General features: G+C 42.1%; 1 protein-coding gene across 1 annotated transcript in view; it reads left to right on the forward strand.

The window, feature by feature from the left end:
• chd7 (chromodomain helicase DNA binding protein 7) overlaps nucleotides 1–20832 on the forward strand; it is an 84484-nt gene that overhangs the window by 57742 nt on the left and 5910 nt on the right. The window contains exons 15-34 of the mRNA XM_055032572.1: nucleotides 141–284; nucleotides 367–465; nucleotides 555–723; nucleotides 815–1031; nucleotides 1884–2079; nucleotides 2558–2725; nucleotides 2846–3025; nucleotides 3137–3247; nucleotides 5780–5991; nucleotides 7963–8162; nucleotides 8546–8705; nucleotides 10618–10707; nucleotides 12798–12901; nucleotides 14476–14605; nucleotides 15174–15289; nucleotides 16150–16570; nucleotides 16657–16865; nucleotides 18537–19514; nucleotides 19764–19924; nucleotides 20545–20799. Of these exons, the coding sequence (XP_054888547.1) occupies nucleotides 141–284; nucleotides 367–465; nucleotides 555–723; nucleotides 815–1031; nucleotides 1884–2079; nucleotides 2558–2725; nucleotides 2846–3025; nucleotides 3137–3247; nucleotides 5780–5991; nucleotides 7963–8162; nucleotides 8546–8705; nucleotides 10618–10707; nucleotides 12798–12901; nucleotides 14476–14605; nucleotides 15174–15289; nucleotides 16150–16570; nucleotides 16657–16865; nucleotides 18537–19514; nucleotides 19764–19924; nucleotides 20545–20799 (4320 nt within the window). The remainder of the gene's footprint in view (nucleotides 1–140; nucleotides 285–366; nucleotides 466–554; nucleotides 724–814; nucleotides 1032–1883; nucleotides 2080–2557; nucleotides 2726–2845; nucleotides 3026–3136; nucleotides 3248–5779; nucleotides 5992–7962; nucleotides 8163–8545; nucleotides 8706–10617; nucleotides 10708–12797; nucleotides 12902–14475; nucleotides 14606–15173; nucleotides 15290–16149; nucleotides 16571–16656; nucleotides 16866–18536; nucleotides 19515–19763; nucleotides 19925–20544; nucleotides 20800–20832) is intronic.

Below are 20832 nucleotides of genomic sequence, written 5' to 3' on the forward strand. Positions count from 1 at the left end.
TTAATTAGCCCAGTGTTTCGGCTTTGCTATTATAATCTCTCTTTCCCATCTTTCCAGAATTTCAAGTCCTGCAGACGCTTCCTGCTTTTTAATTTTAGAAACGCTAAATTTGTATATCCTTTCTCTGCTTTGTCCTCCAGGAGCATAAAGTCTTGTTGACAGGAACTCCTCTTCAAAACACAGTGGAGGAACTCTTCAGCTTACTCAACTTCCTGGAACCAGAGAGATTCCCATCTGAACAGACATTCATGACTGAATTTGGAGACTTGAAGACTGAAGAACAGGTAACTGGAGCTAACCAGTGCAGCGCTGTGAACATGAAGGAAAAGTTACCTGGTAAATAACATTGTTCTTTGTATACATCAGGTCCAAAAACTTCAAGGTATTCTGAAGCCCATGATGCTTAGAAGATTGAAGGAGGATGTGGAGAAGAACCTGGCCCCCAAAGAAGAAACCATTATAGAGGTAAAGGACTTGCCCTCAAAGAGCTTTCTCTGATAGGAAAGCTTCTCAAGTGGAGAAATGAAATAAGCTGATCGATTTGCTGCTGTTAGGTGGAGTTGACCAACATCCAGAAGAAGTACTACCGGGCCATTCTGGAGAAAAACTTCTCCTTCCTGTCCAAAGGAGGCGCAGGAGGAAGTGGATCAGCCAGTGTGCCCAACCTCCTCAACACCATGATGGAGCTGAGGAAATGCTGCAACCACCCCTACCTCATAAATGGTGCATGCTCTGCCCCATAATGGACGGATAGTGCTGTAAATTGGCCCAGAATGCCGTTTATGATGATTGTCTTTTCCTGTCTGCCGTCTAGGAGCGGAGGAGAAGATCATCGAGGAGTTCAGGGATTCCCACGGCGGCAGGATTGATGTGCCTGAAATGGCCCTGCAAGCTATGATCCAGGCAGCTGGGAAGCTGGTGCTCATCGACAAGCTGCTGCCCAAACTAAAAGCCGGAGGACACAGGGTGTTGATTTTCAGTCAAATGGTCCGCTGCCTGGACATTCTGGAGGACTACCTCATCCAGAGACGGTGAGCAGGGAGACGATCTTGTTTCTAGCTTGTTTGATGCAGGTTTCTTTGTGTTAAGGGTATTTTCCAAACACATATCACCATTTTATAGCAAAATCCAGTTTAAAATACAAAATGCTGTATGTTAATGCATGATCAATTTAAATTAGCTCAATAATTTTCAGTTTATGTTTTTAGGAGCGTTTTTGTTTACAGAAACATCATAATCAATTTAATTTATTGTTTAGGTTGTGTGTGGTTTTCATTTATTTTTTTGCTTATTGTTTTTGGTCATGTTTTGTTTTGGATATTCAAATTCACTTCTCAAAATGACAGTTTATCAATATTTGAAAGGGCAAACTTACATTATCATCATTATCATTACTTTAAAATGATTTCAAAAGAATGTTATCTTTTCTCACAACAATTTCTAGGACAATTTATTGTCCAACAAAATTTGCTGTCGTGGCAGGAATAGCTGCATGTATCAAACATGATTTTAATTAAATTTGACTTTGGAATTTGACACCTAGAAATTGACCTCTGTCTCTTTAAGAAGCTACTGCTCTCTCTGACACTCCACAAATATATCTCCTATTCCTGGTAGAGCAAGAACAACTTCGGGGTTTGGTAGAGATTTAGCAAAATCTGCTTTATTAAATATCAACTGATTGCGAACAAATGTCCTCCCAACATCAAGAATTTGTCTTAATTTTATCAGCCTTTCCTTGAAAGAACTTCTATAACATGGAAATTTGACTTAGGTTACAAAAGTACAACTTTGTGTTATAATGAATGGAAGTAAAACTGACAGAGATCACTAAGCAGACATCCTGTTATTGTGTGAACTTATTTCATTCCTTCTTTTCACAGCTATCCATATGAACGGATAGACGGCCGTGTTCGGGGGAACCTGCGACAGGCAGCCATCGACAGGTTTTCCAGACCAGATTCGGACCGATTTGTCTTCCTGCTCTGTACCAGGGCCGGTGGGCTCGGCATCAACTTAACCGCAGCGGATACATGCATCATCTTCGACTCTGACTGGAACCCTCAGAATGACCTTCAGGTATTCACCCCATGCTGCCGCTGAGTCGCTTTTCATTGCATCTGGCGTTTTCGATATTTGTAAGCACAGAATTCCTTTGGGGAGTGGATCTTATGTGGAAAAATAGCAATTTAGGTACTTTCTAGATTCAAATGGGTATAAATGGGAAAACATAGCATAAAAACATTTGTGTTTCTTGACTTTCTGTCTATTGTTCAAATTCATCTGATAATTAGCTGTTCAACCACCTAATGTTTTGGTAAATGTCCATCTGTCAGTTAGATCATCCATTTATCCATTCCTGCATCCATTCATCTTTGTTCATTCACTTTTCCCAAAAAGTGGAGGAACTAATACCGACTGTTTGCCAATCTGTTCACTCACCAGACGATGTATTTAGTCTTTTGATTGGCAGGAACATGTCCCACTGAAAACATCATTAAAATAAACATGTAAACTGGGAAAAGAAAGAAAAAAAAGTCTCAAAATTCTCCACCAGGCTCAGGCGAGATGCCATCGTATCGGCCAGTCCAAGTCGGTGAAGATCTACCGCCTGATCACCAGGAACAGCTACGAGCGGGAGATGTTTGACAAAGCCAGTCTGAAGCTTGGGCTCGACAAGGCCGTCCTCCAGAGCATGAGCGGCCGAGAGAATGCCAATAGCGGGGTGAGTCGCAGCAGATCCTCTCACACCCTTACCATCCTAGCCAGAATGTCTTAATTTCAGAATCTGACATGTTTTTGACCATCTTTTGATCATTCTCTCCAATTAAAACTCCTTCTCCAGGTCCAGCAGTTGTCTAAGAAAGAGATTGAAGACCTACTGAGAAAAGGCGCTTATGGCGCTTTGATGGACGAAGAAGACGAAGGCTCGAAATTCTGCGAGGAAGACATCGACCAGATCCTCCAGAGACGAACCCACACCATCACTATCGAGTCGGAGGGCAAAGGCTCCACGTTTGCTAAGGTGAAATTCCTTTAATTTGTTTTTTTGCTTCCTCTCACACGGCGCCTGTTCTCCCTGTGTGCGAAGCCGAGTATGTCATAATTACACAAACATGTTTTCATCTGCCTGCAGGCCAGTTTCGTTGCAACAGGAAACCGAACAGACATTTCTCTGGAGGATCCAGACTTCTGGCAGAAATGGGCCAAGAAAGCAGAGCTGGACATGGACGCCATCAACGGCCGGGTACGACACGTTCCTGTGTCAAAATCTTTGTCGTTAGATTCTAGAGAAATTCTGGGGAAGGATTGGAGGATTTTCTCCAATCCAACCACCTGCTGCTGTGCACTGCTGCTGCTGTGCACTGCTGGTCAGCTGGAAGAAGGCAACTACACTTTTCTCTAAAAAGAGACAGATTTGGGAGTTTAAATGAACCATTAGCTGTCAGAATGGATAGTAAAAGAGCTTCACTGATCCAAATGACTATTTTAAGCTGGAGTTTAGCCTAACATTTGCTTTGTCAAATAAAAATAATACATATTATAGACGACTGCATTTGTAATGAGCAATGTTGGCTTATTGTAGCTGCAGAAGTAAAAATCCTACTGAGCTACCTTTCTCTATTGAATAATTTATTTTCTTTAACAAATAGGTATTTTTTTCTGAGAATTTTTATATGTAATACATCCAAAAATGATAATTTTGTACACCTTAATTATGAAATATGTGGTTAATATGCTACATCCACTATGAACAAAATAAACAAAATTAAAGCCTTTTGAAGTTTATCAAATTTTACATCAAGCTGGAAATAATCAAAAATAGCCTCCAGGTCTGTCCTGAGTGCTACTTAAAGAGAAACTATTTGTTTCAATTGCAAACTTGATTTAAAATTTAATCATATAGACTATAGTTTATATACAGATGTTTATCTAGTTGAAATTATAATTTTGTTAAAGCAATAAGAAGGTAGACGCCATATGACTAAAATTAAACTAATAAATTTTGTCTTTTCGACAAATTCTGCATATCAACATACAGCATTAATCAGTCTTTATGAAACATTTATTTAGGAGTAGACATAGTTGTATATCAGATGTAATCACTAGTAATAAAAAAAAAATAATAAAGAAAAATTTTTTTTCTTTCTGATTGCTTCACTGTGTGCAATAACTTCAGCTGCTCATATTTTTTATTTTTGTTTCTGTAATTTTAATCAAACCTTACATGGTGTCTGTATGCCTGTTTATCTTGTTTACTTCTCACTGGGTTGGCCTTTGAAACCTTTAAAACAATTTTATAGCTTTATACTCAATTAAGCATGAATCAGATTCTTTGTTGTATGTCAGAGTGATAAGCAAAGTTTCCCTGCCACCAAGAAACTCCTGGTAAACACAGCAGTTTGGAGGAAAGTTTTTCTACCTTTTGGTTAAAATGTTTCACTAATTAAATGTATTAATAATAATAATATCAAAAACCGATATTTAACTGGATCATGAAACTCGTTGAGAACTAGAATCTCTTTTCAAGAGGGATCTGGGAAGATGGCAGCACCGCTTACAACATTTACGTTCAATTAGAGAAAAGATCAACTAAAAGTACTAATGCTGACTGGCAGTTGTAGACTAGATATTACTGCTTTATAGTTCATAGTTCTTTATAGTTTTTTTTTCCCTCCTTAAAGCCTGTAAATCATTTTAAAAACATTGATATTAAACTGGTATATCGATACGCTGCTGGAATCACAAATACGGTATTTTTTTCCCCCCCAACTCCTCATAAAACCAACACATAAATGATACGATAAAGCGTGGTCACGTTGGTAAATTTTGCGCGTTCTCACTACACACGAGGATGATGTGTGTGTGTGCGTGTGTGTGTGTGTGTGAGATGGCCTGGGAACAGGAGACAGCCAGGACAGGAGGGAAGCACACACAGAGAGAGGAAGAGGGAGATTAATATTGACAGTTGGGAATCTCCGCTCTTCCTTAATTACCCATGTTTCCCTGCTCTCGTGTGTGTGTTTGAGCGAGCGAGGGAGAGTAAGCTGCTTAGCTCCACTTAACAGAGCGCAGATGCCTTGAGGCTACAGAGATATCACTTAGGCTTGTGCTCACACAGGCACACACAGAAACAAGGCCTCCGCTACTTTCTTCCACGCTGGCTTGCACGTTCTGCTAACCAGAGTCTTTATATTCCTGCTTTATATCGTTTTCTGCTTTTCTTTTTTCTCTGTGTATTTCTCACTTCTCTTGTTGAGGGCCCTCCACTGAAACACTTAATCCACCTCTGCGAGCGTGAATCCAGGCCATTCCCTGGGGGATTTCTTATTGTGTGACGTTAAAATGGAAATGACTGCAGCTCTGTGATAATTGTGGGACTAACTACGGCCCTGTTTGCACATATTAATGGGGCTGCTAGGGAGTGAAAAATCTAATTAATTGAACAAAAATGTAATTCATTAGACAACATAATTACTGCCAGTTTATGTTTGAGCTCGACGGCAAATTTCCCCGATATCAGCAATGAAGAGCAGAGCCAAATATCCAATTAATCAGATTCAGGGCTGAAGATGCCATGTTTTTGCAGGATTTACAATAGTTATGCCAGTCGGGACGTACAAGGAACTTACAACTGGGTCATTTCAGAGGGGTGCAACAGAAGGTGCTCTGCATAATGTTGTGGTTGGAATTTTAGTCCGTCTGAAATAAAACCCAGAGTCTTTTCTAGAACAAGATGGTGGCAGAATAAGAACATATGTCCTGATTTCATGTGCAGAACACTCTGGTGATCGATACGCCCAGAGTGAGGAAGCAGACGCGGCACTACAGCAGCGTGAAAGAGGACGAAATGCTCGAGTTCTCCGAGCTGGAGAGCGACGACGACGAACCCAGCAAGCCGTCTTCCAAACAACGACGGCCTCAAGACAAAACCCAGGGATACCCCCGGTCCGAGTGCTTCAGGGTGGAGAAGAACCTGCTCGTCTACGGGTCAGTCACTTTTTAAAAATGTTTTGGTTCTGAGGCCTAAAAACTGGACCCAACTCCTGTTTTCTAAACAAGGGGAAACTATAAGAAACCGATTTTAAAAAGTGCTGGCTACATTTACTGATACACTTGTTAAAAAAGTTTTTAGAAAAGCGTGTCTTTTTATTTCAGCGATTTTAATCGTTGATAATTCATTTCCACTTTTACCTTTTGAATAGTCTCGCTTCTTCCATAATTTCTTCTTGCCTTCCCGATCGCTAGGAGGCAGCAAGGTAAATATGGGCAGTCGTTCAGCCTTGTGGCCATTGGGTAAAAGAAGAGGCGTCTGCGTCATCTCATTAATAATGGCCACAAATATATAAGTTCTTAGAAGCAGTGATCAACCTAAAAAAGTCAAATGTTAATAAAATATTGCTGCATTTATTATTTCAGGTTCCAGTAATTGTACCCCAGGGAATTTTATGTGAGCAATCATTACTTTCTTTTAACCAACTGAATAAATGAGTCCAAATTAAAGGTTGACTTAAAAGGGTTTTTCATTGTAAAACAAAGGTTGCAGTACAATATTGATCAAAGTTGAGGCTTTTTTTATACCTCTTTATAGAAATATGCACAATTTTATTGGCTCCCCTGTGATCTAACATAGTCTAGTGACTCACACAATATGGGCGAGGTATTTACATAGGTTTATTCTCTCACACCTCCACCTTTTACAGAGAAGTCCCCCCAAATTTCCCTGTGCATATCTATTTTCCCCTTGTGGTTTTCAGAAATCTCCCAAAAAAGTTTACAATTTCTTCCGAGACATGTCTGGGTGTATTTAGATTAGATCAGTGCTGCTTGATTTTAGGAAAATATGTGATTACAGTGATGATGTAAATTAGAATTAACCCACATTTCCCCGACATTTTCTCCTTCTTTGCCATTATGCTCTGAGTACAGTGGAAAGCTGCACACCAGGAATTGGAGATTAAAAGTAGTTGCAGTCCATTCAACTGTTAAATATATTATTGTTATGCAGCAGGGGAATGCATGACGCCTACCAGAAATCGCAGCGAAACAGATTAAGACGTTGCGCATACGGATGTTGATTTAAAAACAATAAAATGATCAATCTTATTGTGACAAAATCATCTGAACTAAAACTCATCCAGCATGTAGCATCAGTGTCCTACACGCAGCCGAGCTGACATACTTACTGCAGATTCTAATTATCTGGTGAGGCCTTCCATTTTCATGGCTCACTTGCTTGGTGTGTGTGTAAAAGAACGAACAGTGATGCTAGGGAGACATCAGCATTGTTATTGTTACAGTCTAGTCTTGTGGCCCGGGGCTGTAGGACACAAAAACACACTGTCTGAGTAGGCCCGTCATCTCCGTTCAGCCATGTTTTTTTTTGTTGTTTTTTTTCATATATATATATTCCTCCTCTCTTTGGCCTCCCCCTCCATTTTCTAGAAAACGACAGACTCACATGCTTCAGTGAATATTGAGAAGCAGCAGTAAAAAGAAATATGAAAGAAGAAAACGGGAGGAAATCCACGACAGCCAGTGGGTCTTTAGTTAGTGGGGGGAGATGGGCCGTGATCCATGAAAACACACTCAGAGGGATGTTTGGGTGGGACTAGTTGGGCTGCCAGTAGTGGTTAAGTCAGCAGACTGGTAAAATGCGTGGTGTGGGATTCAAGCAGTGATAGAAGGCTGGGCTGAGAGAGAGAGACGAGCGGATGTAGAGCAAATCAGATGGATGCTTGTAAATATTCATGATGGATGAGGGTCATGTTGACTTCCACTAGATCCCAGCATTTTGGAAGAAAAATTACATTTCTTCCTGTTTATCTGAAATATTCATCCAGGAGCCAGTAAGTTATTCTGATTTATAGCGCAGCGTATCCTTAGTTTGCGATAATAATTTATTGCCAGTTCTTGCAACTTTGACTCACTGGCAGTTCGTCTTCCCATGCGTCTCTTTAGTTGGGGTAGGTGGAGTGACATCCTCGCTCACGGCCGCTTCAAGCGTCCCCTGAAGGAGGCGGACGTGGAGACGATCTGCAGGGCTCTCCTGGCCTACTGCCTGCTGCATTACCGCGGGGACGAGAACATCAAGAGCTTCATCTGGGACCTGATCACTCCAAGTGAAGATGGCACCACCAGGACGCTGACCAATCACTCTGGTAAGATGCACAATCCTGCCGGTCTCAACATGTAGCACTGGGTTTTTATTGGACTTAAACAGCAAAGTGAAACGTTTTCTATAGCAATCAGTTCTTTGAAAGGAAGATGATCCGAACCAGCAGTATAAAGTTAGAATTAAAACATTGATGTTAAAAGAAGACATTAAAAATATCGACCTTTTTTTTTACTGCCAACACTTTGCATACTGTTGCACATCAGTTAGGACTGTTTTTTATGATCCTTTTTTTTATTATTATTATTATCCAGATTCAAAAATAAATCTGAAAATATGTGCTAATAAAAGTTTTTATCATAAAAAAATAACAGAAAAGTTCTCATAAATAAAAATTTGGCTCACTGGCTGCTTCTGAACCTTTCCCAGGTCTCTCTACCCCCGTTCCCAGGGGCAGGAAGGGGAAGAAGGGCAAGATGACTACCCCTCCCCCTCAGACGCCACGAGCTGATTGGCTGGTTACCTGCAACCCTGACCATTTACTGCAGGAGGACAGCTACAAGAGGCACTTGAAACATCACTGTAACAAGTAAGCCTTCATTAAATATCGGCTTACAGAATATTATTTCAAACTATTTTAAAAGCCAATCCGGCAGCCAGTTGATGGAGAATAAATGTGCTTCATAAATGCAGCAAGGATTTAGGCGGCAGATGTTTTGGTTTCAGTGTGTAGATCTAAAACTTAAAAAAATAAAAAATAAAAAGGCTTACATACACACATACACTTCTGTGGTCAGATTTTCCCCTGTTGTCAGGGAGATATGCTTCTTTGCCCTCCAAATTCAGTTCCAAGATATTCTTTTTTTCTTTTTTCTTTCATTTTTTTTCCCGTTCTTGACAGGGAAGTTTCTGTGTGTGTGTGTAGTTGTATGTCTGGCTGGGTGCCAGCCCAGGTGCTAGGCAGGCAGACCTGTTGGAAGTGGGTAAAAGACGTTCACAAACACAGACACACACATACACACACTTGGGGGTGATTATGTGGTGCCATCTGCTAGGCTGGAGCACAGCGTTGTGTGGCTAATCAGGCCTGGCACATTGATGGATGAGCACACACAGCCTGCCAACATACACACACACACTCTGCAACTTGTTATGCCATTGATGCACGCACACACACACACACACAAACGCACGGAGAATGAGGTGCAAAGGCCTGTCTTCATCACCCCCTCCTCTTTAGCTCCTCTCCAAACTTTCTGTTCCCTTCCTTCCAGCACCGCTCCATCCTCTCAGCCTCCGCCTCTGCCCCTCTTGTCTTTTGCTCCCAACACCGCTTCTTGCTGGTGACAAATCTGGTGACAAATGTTTACAGTGAAGCAAATCTCCCAGATAGCGAGCTGTGTTCCCAGTGTCACGAGATCATATCTGACTCTAGCTGCCGGCTGCCTGGAGTGATTCATTTCTCTTTTCCGGAGGAAATGCTCGGAGCGATCTGCGATGCTGAAACATCTGTAATTTGTGTCCAGAGAGGGAGACGGCGAGAGAGAAAGGCCGATTCATTTGATGACAGTAGCAGAACACTGATGTGCAGAAGGAAGTGTGTCAGATTCTCCATCCGAGAGTTGAAACGTCAAAACATAATTATCACATAACTGGGCGCTGTAAAATTTCAGTACCTTGCAAAAGTATTCCAGTCGCCACCAGTGGGATACCTCTGTCACATAACCGCCACAAACTATAGTGTAGCTTGTCAGGAGGTGAAATGTTGGGGGCCAACGCAAACTAGTGCATGACTGTGAAGTGGAAATTTTCTGCAGTTTTTACAAATAAAATTATGCCTGACATGCATTCAGCCCCCTTTACTCTGATGCACCTGAATGATGTTTAGTATATAGAATCTATTTTTCTAGTTGTTCACCACAACCTGTTTCACTGGAATATATCATACTTTGTATAGGGTTCAAATTTACAGTAATTTATCTGACTAGCGACAAAGAGAAATAATGGATTCCCTTTGTAGTTTTTTACATGTTTGCACTTTTTTCTTTGTTGTCATGCAGTCTTACACATAAATACACTTTACACTTGTTAAAAACATCAATATGGTTAATCTGCTGTCTGGACATTTTGGGGGGAAAAAAGAATATTTGGTATATTTTAGTTAGAAATGGGGAAAATAAAGCGTAGCATTGTTTTTTCAAACCCAGTTGTGTCATTCTGCCTCCTTATCAAATCCATCCGTTTGTGATATTTATGGCTTCATTGTTGGAAAGCTCTGCCTTAAACACAGAAAACTTTTATGTTCGTGTTTTTACTAGGATAAAAAGCAGTTCAAACTCTGGAAATTGCCTGGAACCCCACATAATTAATTCACTTTGCTAAATTAAATACAAGATAATTAACTGTGAAATTGTCACAAGCCAACAGCTTGGCTCAGCTAATGACTCTGGAAAAAAGATACTTTTTAAGTCATTTTTTCTTTCTCTCGCTCCATTTTTTAGGGTTCTGCTGAGAGTCCGGATGTTGTATTATCTGCGACAGGAAGTCATCGGTGACCAGGCCGAGCGCATTCTGGAAGGAGCCGACTCCAGGTTGGTGAACTCCTCATGTCAGCTTTCTTTCACTTCACAGAAGAGTTGAGCATAACCTGAACTACCAGTTTTGAAGCCGTAAATTACCTAAAAGGTGTTATTATAGTATTATAACCATCCTTTGCGTCCACGTCGTTCCTCACCTGGTGTGTGGAATGACAACCTGATGGTACCTGACTGAAAAAAAGACATCATGCTGCTGCTGCAGAGGAATTTTCCTAGAATTCAAAAGGCAGTTTAAAAGCTAATGGAGAGGCTCTGTAGCTCACATTCATCATGCCACGAAGTCGAGAAGCGGATATTTTTAAGAACAAGTGATGAATTATTACTAAAGTATATTTTAGTGTGTGCTACTGGCCTCTTTGGCAGAAGGCTGTCTATTCTGATGACACAAACACACTTTATCTGGAAAAAAATAAGCTTTTTATCACCATTTGACCTATTTAGAAGGTTTTTTTTTTTTTGTTCCAATATGGCAGCAAGCGCTGCAGTGCAACGATCCAGATGTAAATGTTAGAGGAGCTGCTTCCTTCACCTCCTCCTGACGACCCCTCCCCTGCTTTATCCGTCTTTTCCTCACTTTACATTTTCCTCGCCATCTGTCCACTTCTTTCTTCCAGCAGTGCTCTTTAGTCTCATCTCCCATCCCCCTTTTGCCCCGCCACCCAGATGTGAATGCATTTATAATGGGGAGCATGTGCACTCAAAGTTGTTCCTCTCCCACCTCCTTTTTTTTTTTTTTTTTTTTTTTTTCTTCCCCCCTCTCCCTTCCTCCACGCTCAATGGCTACTGTGACAGACCCGAATGTGTGTGCGTTTGTCAGCGCATGCCAGACAAGAGCATACGGGGTGCCATCGTGCCAACATATGCCAGGGGGATTTAGCATGCCAGTCTTGGCGCGCTCACGTTTGGTGTGTGTTTTGCCAAGGCCAGGCATGCTGCTGTTTGCAGAGATAAGGGACCGTTTCCCTGGTTTCTTCTCTCCTCCTGTCACCCTCAGTCTTTCTGCTCCTATTGTGTTTCGTACCCTTTCTCTCCAGAAATGGCTGGATATACAATTCACTTCCCTCAATGGAGAATATTTGTGCAATTATTCTATGTTTAAGCATAAAAAAAATAAAAAGTTTAATTGCGTGCATGGTCAAAACCAGATGGTCTTGATTGGACTCATAGAGCAGTGGTTCTTATAACGAGCACCACTTAGGAAAAGAAAAAGTCATTTTCCACCATCTTGTCTGGCATTTTAAAACTATCAACAAAATGTGACCTTTTTCAAATGTTTTATGTGATAACAAAAACTCTGCACGGTTGCTTGGATATCTTTGAAAATGTGTTTCCTTCATTTTCTCAGAATTTGAAATGTCCTATTTTGAAGTTGGGAATGATGTAACAAAATTTGTAGCAATAGCTGCAGTAAAGAATATGTACTTTAGACGTTTTTTTGTTTATTTTATTATGTTATTTGATGCCATTTCTAAACCAAAGCTGAGTTTTGAAGTGACTGGAAGAACATTAGTATTTCCCTTTATAGAGTTACATTTTAGCTTGATATTGCAGTTGTGTTTACACGAAAAGGAAATGCAGCGTGAGGGGCTTAAGCTTCTTAAAAACAGACTTTTTAAGATAATTGTGAACTTTTTAAATGGGTTCAAAATTGAGTCATTAAAAGATTTGATAGCAGCTCCTGGTTTTTGTAAAGCTTCAGCCTGGTAACTCAGATTGTAGAATTTTCCATTTTTTTTCTTTATGAACTGCTACATGAGGACTAAGATGGTTAAAAAATTTTATTTTTATTTTCCTTTTACCATAACAGACCAATTTTGAAAGTGAAAAAAATAGCAAACATGTAATATCAGTAGTAATAAAACTAATTGTTTTTTTTAATATATCATCCTACATATTGGGTATTCTGGTATATAAGGACAGTTTGTTTTTTTGTGTGAATTGTATCAACTTTTAATGCGTCACTCCCATAAAAGTGTGTTGTTTTCAGACGTTTCCTTTTCTGGATGAATATGCTAAACTGGTTTCATACTGAAGGACCCACTAATAGCTCAGCTTAATAACGTGCTGTCGTCTCTGTTCCTCAGCGTGTTGGATATTTGGATCCCTCAGCCGTTCCACGCTGAGGTCCCAGCTGACTGGTGGGACACGGAGGCTGACAAGTCCCTGCTCATCGGCGTCTTCAAACACGGTAACGGACACACACACACACACACACATGCACACACACATGCACAACTGCACGCTTGGATAATGTCAACACCTTCACGCACACTCAGACACTCCAGTGGCTTCCAGCAGAGTAAGCATCACGCAAGCAGCTACACACACCGGGCGAGCGCTCATACCACCCGCTTGTCCTGCCACCAGTTGATTGGTGTTGCCATGGGGACGGCGGTACGCAGCTGGCAGGCTCGGAGTGCAGTTGGGAGGGTGATTGATGGTAGTTTTCACCGCTGGCTGCACAAAACACACACAGTTACAGGTGTCGACTTATAAACAAAGTTTACCTCAGCATTTCACTATCAAATTCTTTTCCTTCAGGTTTTTATTATTGGAAATATCTGAAAATGTTGTGTTAAACTATTACCGACCAATGGGTGTGGACCCGGTTAATGCGTGGAGAGTTGATTTGCTTTATATAGAGGCTCTCATTCATATTAATTTGGAATAATTGTCATAATTTTTCCATCATTGCCGCCTTCTATGATTCAATTAGGACACATACACACGCACAAGCACACACAGCGCAACACAAAAGGCCTCACCCGTAGTTAATCATAATCCTTATTCACTAGGGAGGCCCTTCAGGGGGACTAACACACGCATACTCACCCAGCTTTGTGCGCAGACACCAAACAACGCTCAGCACACACATACAGAAGAGTGATGGCCTATAAAGGCCCCGATGATTAACGTTTGGCTGCGGGCGCGGAGCTGCAAGAGTGAGACGGAGCGACGGTTAGGAGCGCTGCCTTACATCTTCCTAATGGAAATTTGATGGAGAGAGAGAAGCGGAGAGAGAGATGAATGAAAGGTTAAAGAGATGGCGTGGCTGTTTTCCTGAGCTCCTCCTCCTCCTGTCCTCTCCCTCCTTCTCTTTCCTCCTTCACATTTTGCTCTCATTCCTTCCGCTTCTTTTTTCTCTCTCTCCTTCTCTCTCCCTCTCCTGTACTTCCTGATGCGTCTCAGTAGGATCTGCACGTTCCAATCTTTTCTGCCTGAACGCTCCTAACGGACGAACACGCAGAGTTTATCACACTCAGTAGCTCACTTTCACAGGACTCCATAACACACACACACACACTTTACTCCTCTTCCTGCTCATTCCCTCTCTCCCTCCCTCTCCTCTCTCTGACACAAATAAGCACCTGCAGGCTCACTTGGATCGGTGCGCGCAACTGCAGGCCAGAGGCGAGTGTGTGCACAAGCGCATGCACGCAGGCTGTGTATTGTCAGCAGCTGGCTCCCGGGGTCTGCCCTTCTGCTGCTGTTTTTGTCTGCTCCTTCATTTAATATGGACGCTGTGTGTGCATGCGTTTGCCTGCACAGCTCTCCGTCTGTTGAACACTTAAGCTGGAAAGCACAACTTATTTCCACCCATCCTCCCGAGAGTTTGCCTTCAGCCTCAGTTAAAATGAACCTTTTTAGTTTCTCTGAAGTGAACCGGCATCCAGACCACAGCTTCTCACACACCTTCCGACCTGTGTTCCTGGCATTCATATATATATATATCATCATTTCCCCCCACTCTCATCTCTTCAGGCTATGAGAAGTACAACTCCATGCGTGCCGATCCTGCCCTGTGCTTCTTGGAGCGAGTGGGCATGCCGGACGCCAAAGCGATCGCTGCTGAACAGAGGGGCTCTGACATGATGGCAGATGGCATTGAGGGGTAAGACAGCTGACCAAAAGGCAGCCCTGCTCTCACCAAAGCTTTAGTGCTTATTTTTGAGTTTTTTTGTTTGTTTGTTTGTTTTGTTTTTTTGCATAGATTGAACCTGACACTTTGTACTGTACTAGCGTCTGATGTTTTCTCCTATGCAGTAAAAAAAGTTAATTATGGGTGGGCATTTATTGTGATGAATTTCTAAGAATTTAGATTTATTGTTAGTACAATAAATTCCAATTATTGTTTGCCGGCATTGTAGTGTTTTCTCCATTGTTTGTTCAATGCGAATGTCAATAAATGTGAAAATGTAATTAAATGCAGTTTCTGTGAGCAGGTCACCCTTTTTTATGTGACTGGTGTTCTTAAGAAGTATATTGCAAAACTGTTTGTTTTTCCAGAGAGCAGTATTTAACAGTTATCTAAAAAAGAAGCAATAAATAATACCACAAAATGTTGCTATAAACTTTTAAGTTCATATCGCCCACCCATGACATGAATGTTATCTTGTCATTAGACCAACTCCTTGTTTAAATTTTAAGTTAATTTCTTGGTTATTTCCCTACATCTTTAGTGAGGACGAGGATCCAGAGTATAAACCGATACGTATGCCATTTAAAGATGATCTGGACGATTTCACCAACTCTCCCCTGGATGACAAAGATGATGCAGTTGAAGGCGAGACTGAAGGTAATTTATACCAGTGAAAATCATGATGAGAAAACAATAATACTGACCAAAGGTTTGATAAAATGTTAAGGATTTGCTTTATGTGTTCCGACTCATCACTTGTAGAGGTGGTTTAGGATTTTTGAGGTTAGGTTCTGGTAAAAGGTGACGAGTAGTCAATATCTTACCTGCAGTAAACGACTGTTTTGACATCTTAAGTTTATATGAGTTGGTCCCAGAGACCAACGCTGCCATCTAGACTAAAAACAATGTTTTCCTTTACAAGGCGACAAGTGTGACTGTTGCATGTCTATGTAATTGTTTTTATTAGTTTGCCTGGTTTATATATGTCACTGAAAATGTTAAATAAAACGGTTAATGTGCTTAAAACAGAAATGGGCACTAATTCTAAAACGGTTCCTAACTTTAGGGATTTTATAGACTAGCCATCAGCTTCTGCATCCAGATATTGATTCATCCTAAATAAAAACTTTAAAGTCTTTCTGTAAGAAATTAATATTAATTAATAGAACCAAATATATAAAAAAAAACATTAATTTGTAATAAATTACCTCAGAGTACTAAACAACTGGCAGAAGAACGATTCAGCATTTTTCAACAAAACACATCATTAAACCTGCAAATGTTAGCTATTTTTTTAACAGCTCACAAATGTCACTTTATGTGTCCCATATGTCCCAGTTTGTTACGGTTACTGGACTAAGCTGTTCAAACAGGAGCCAGATCCATCAAACCTGGAACAAAATACAAGCAGACATAAAATATCCGTGTTTTATTAGCTGTCTGTATCCAGCAGATGCATATCAGGGGATTTTATGAAAACAGTTTAAATACATCAACTTTTATTCCTTCCCTCGCAGTTAAATCAGGTGAGAACGGCCAAAACGTACCGTCTGTGGGCGGAGCTTCTGGCTCCAGCGAGCGACTGTATTGGCCGGCGGCCTCGGCCCTGACGGCCAGGCTTCGCCGTCTGATCACGGCCTACCAGCGCTCCAACCGCAGAGAGCAGCTCCGTCAGGAGGCACTCAACAGACCCGACGGTCGACGACGACGACGCAGGGAGTTCCTGCCTTCCATCCCCATGGTTCCTAAAACGGGAGTCCCTACCACGTACATCCAGGATGGCACAGGGGTGTTCATGACAGACGGAAGCCCATATTTGGCTAAAGGAAGCGCTTATTTCGCCAAAGGTGGTCAGTTTCTGCCAGAGGCTTCTCCAGTGATGACGGCCAACACCATGATGTCTGATGGATCCCTGTATTATAGAGAGAGGAGACAAAGGTACTGTTGTGTTCAACAGATACACTGCATAGAGTTTTAAAATGAATCTGATCTTATTAACACCTTATGTTTTTATCTTTTTTCAGGTGGACGCGTCGTGAGGAAGCGGACTTCTACCGCGTTGTGTCCACCTTTGGAGTCGTGTTTGATACGCAGCGTCAAAAGTTTGATTGGACCCAGTTCAGAGCGTTTGCCCGGCTGGACAAAAAAACAGATGAGAGCTTGGAGAAATATTACTACTCGTTCATTGCCATGTGCAAACGGGTATGCAGGATGCAGGTCAAGACCGAGACAGGTAAAAGAAACAAGCTGTGAAAGTTTTACTGATCGTAATGCAGAGATTCCCTCAGTGTAAAGAAGGCCTGGTGGGCCACCAGGCTTTACTTGTGTCCCCACCAGGCTTATCATTGCTCATCTTTTTAAGGTCTTTTTTTTTATATATTTGGATTTTTTTAAAGACTTTATGGTTGGTGTTCTGATATTAATCTTCCAATCTTTTAGTAACATGATTATAAGTCATATTTTCAAATTTTCTGTCAACTTAAAACATTTTTTAACCCACAAACACAGCGGGCCGCTGGATGAATGACTGCCAAGTGTCCCAACCACCAGGCCTGGCAAGTTTTCTGGGGAAAATCTTTGTGACACAAAATACAGAAGTGATTTACTCTTTTCTCACACTGCAGCTGAAAAGTTGGGTTTATCTCAAACATCTGTGCCGTGCAGTTGTGTTAGACTTGTTTGCTTTGATATCCCTTGAAAAAAATTAGTGTGAGCCATTTTCGGTCTTCAGAAGTAGCAAAAACAGTCGACTGGTGTGTAAATGAGTAAAAGTTAAGACATTAATTTCATTATTCAAAAATGGAAAACGGCATAACACAACCGCTAACCCACCTCAACATAACCGTCCACCTACCATGGTGTGTTGTTCGCATTTCTGACCTTTATGGAAGAGTGGCAAGAAGAAAACCACTAAAGTCACGTCAAAGACCGTACAAGGAGAACGAATTAAAAAATTAACCTTTCTGGACAACATGCCGGATGCCTTGTGCCGCCTTTCTCGTCACCATGAACACACGGTCCTCAAGGTGAAACACTGTTGGCAGCGTTGTGCTGTCGGGATGCTTTTCTTCTGCAGAGACAGGGAAGCGGGTCATAGTTAATAGGAAGATGCATGGTTTAAGTCCAGGAAAATCCTGGAGGAAAACCTGTTGGAGGCTGCTAACGACTTGAGCTTCCAGCAGAACGACACTCGTTACATGGCAATAGAAGCTTTTAGATGAAAACAGATTATTGTGTTAGAATGGTCAAAGTCTAGATCTAAACCCAAATGAGAATCCATGGCAAGTTTTGTATATTGTTGATCAAACTCTCCACTCAATCTGACTGAAATTGAGGTGTTTTTATTAGTGGTGGGACTTTATTTTTAGTAAACTGCAGGTTTTGTAATTGAGCGAAATTAATTGCTTTCATGTACATGAACAACAAAGATATTTATTGTTTTTAATCTGTTATTCAATCAGTATTTCATTGAGTAACAGATAAAAAAAAAAACTTCAGAAATGTGGGTTGTGGACGCTGATGTCGCTTCTGCATCAGACTTACAGGTGTATCAGAAACGAGAAAATACGAAGGTTTCCCCTGGAAAAACATAACTACTTGTGACAAAGAAATTTTAATGTGTAAAAATACGTGTAATAATCAAAATTAACTCGGCAAAGTCCCAGCCCTAGTTTTAATGCACAATAATGGACAGAAAGCATTAATCTAAAGACATAAAAAGTTTAAAGACTAAATTTGATTCTGCTAAGTTTTGACTCAGGGTGACTGTTTATAAATTCCCTTTGAAATTTCAGATATATTTGTAAAATATGTTGAAATCATTGCATCATTTTCCTTTTGATTTTATTGTTTGTCTCTCTTAAGCTCAGCTTGTAATTTTTAATTTAATTTTTTTCTCTCTCAGAACTCCCAGACCCGACCCTGATCATCGACCCGATCACCGAGGAGCGCGCCTCTCGCACCCTGTACCGCATCGAGCTGCTGCGCCGCATCCGAGAGCAGGTCCTCCCTCACCCGCTGCTGTCCGAGCGCCTCAAGCTCTGCCAGCCGTCTCCGGACCTGCCCGAGTGGTGGGAGTGCGGGCGCCACGACCGCGACCTCCTCCTGGGGGCCTCGAAGCACGGCGTCAGCCGTACGGATTATCACATCCTCAACGACCCCACCTTGGGCTTCCTGGAGGCCCACCAGCGCTTCACCGGTCAGCGAGGCTCTGGCGCCGTCGGCATCGGCGCTCTTGGAGAACTCGGCAAAATCGGGATGGGGGTCGCAGAAGCGCCCGCTGCGCCACTTCTGACGGCTGCAGAGCTGGAGAGTGCCGCAGCCGCTGCCAAAATGGCCGAGGACGCAGCGAAAGAGGAGGAAGAAGGGAAGGCTGTAAAGATGGAAGACGAGAAAACAGAAGTGGAGGTAAAAATGGAAACAGAGGAGGAAGATTCCAGCAACATTCCATGTGTGAAGACTGAACCCCTGGAGCAAAAGGGAAACCAGGACGATGCTGATGAAGGGAAAGAAGAGGCAGCCGCTTCACCCATGGAGGTCAAAGCTGAAGACGTTTTGCCAAAGGTTGAGAAAGACGACGATGAAGCGAAACCAGGAAGCCAGACGACAAATGACCAAGATCATGACATGACAGAAGAGAAGAGCAGCACAAGTCCTGAACATCACCTAAGCAACGAGAAAGACGTTGGCGCTGAGCTCCCAGAATCCTCTGCTGAAGCACAACATGACCCCAAGACTGCAGAGGAGGAAGACGGCGACGAGAAGGAGACTTCTGAATGTCTTAAATCTCCAAAGTCTGCCGAAACTGAGAAAAGCCCAGAGGAAGAGGAGGAGGAGAGGCTGGATGAAGATGACAAATCGGAGAAGTCCTCGCAGGCTGAAGGTATTTCAACGTCCTTTATTTGTTTTTATTTTGCTGCTTTTTGTTCCCCCCGCCGCCCCATCTTTCTTCTGACCCCAACACCCAGCTACAGGCCTATTTCTGGTGTTTCCCCTTGTGACTCGTCAGTGCCTTAATGAGCATCAGCTCCAAGAAAAGAGAATAAAATGAGTTTGGATCCCTTGATAACAATTTAAAAGATCTTTTTTTAAATGAAGGCTTCAGAATGTGACTTTGTTTCTCTCCTCACAGTGAGCGCGGGGCAGAAGAACTTTGACGAGGAGAGCATCGCTTCTCTGAGCACGTCCGTACGGGACGAGACCCGGGACGAGTTCTGTCCCGACGACCTGCAGGAAACGTCTGTGCTGCACGCCCTGCAGGACCGCGCCTACGCCTTCTCTTTCTGGCCTAAGGTATGTCTGCAACAAGAGCCGCCGCAAACATATTGATCACTTTGCTGCCATAAAACTCAAATGTTTCAGAATTGGTCAACCTGCAGGGGCATTGTGGCCCTCTGCAGGATTTTGGGCGGCCCCACCGACCCGCAAGCATAGGTGGTTGATGCAGATCTTATGTTTTTAATCTTTTATTGCAACATTTTTACATATAAATAGCTTCATATTGTATATACATGACTTGCAAAAAATATATTATAGATGTATTATCAATGTTCATATCATATTGGGAGTAATGAGAACCACAATTATGGGCCGGCTTCTTCTGAAAAGCAAATCAAGCAGGCGAAATGACAAAAACTAACTAAAAAAAATATAAAAAATCAATACATTGTGGATCTGTCTTATACCAATGTCATCTGCTAACCTATGTTTTTCTGTTTTCCACCAAAAAACCCCCCAATAATTTTGTTAATTTTATTAAAAATTTTATTCTGTTTAAGTTCATTATTGACCAAATAAAATAAAAACGGGGCCAAAACGTTTTTTTTCTATATTTTATAGAATTATAACAAGACGTTGACTCCCTGCAGTCAGAAACATTCTAACCAACAAACTCGCCTCCTCTGTCCGTCCAGGACCGCGTGATGATCAACAGGCTGGATAACGTCTGTGAGGCCGTCCTGAAGGGCAAGTGGCCCGTCAACAGACGCCACGTCTTCGACTTCCCTGGAAACCTCTTGCCGGGTCACGGCTCTGCAGCGACCGCAGCCGCGGCGGCCATGGTGAGCGAGAGCCCGGTGCAGAGACGGAGCCTGGCCGAGCTGACGATGGCCGGCATCCACACGCCGTACAGCGGGAGCGAAGACAAAACGCTGTCTCCGCAGGTTCATGTGAGTGCCGACGCGAACGACTCCTTGAGTTCG

This window comes from Poeciliopsis prolifica, unplaced genomic scaffold (genome assembly GCF_027474105.1).
Source record: "Poeciliopsis prolifica strain line A6 unplaced genomic scaffold, Auburn_PproV2 SCAFFOLD008, whole genome shotgun sequence".
NCBI classification, from domain to species: domain Eukaryota; kingdom Metazoa; phylum Chordata; class Actinopteri; order Cyprinodontiformes; family Poeciliidae; genus Poeciliopsis; species Poeciliopsis prolifica.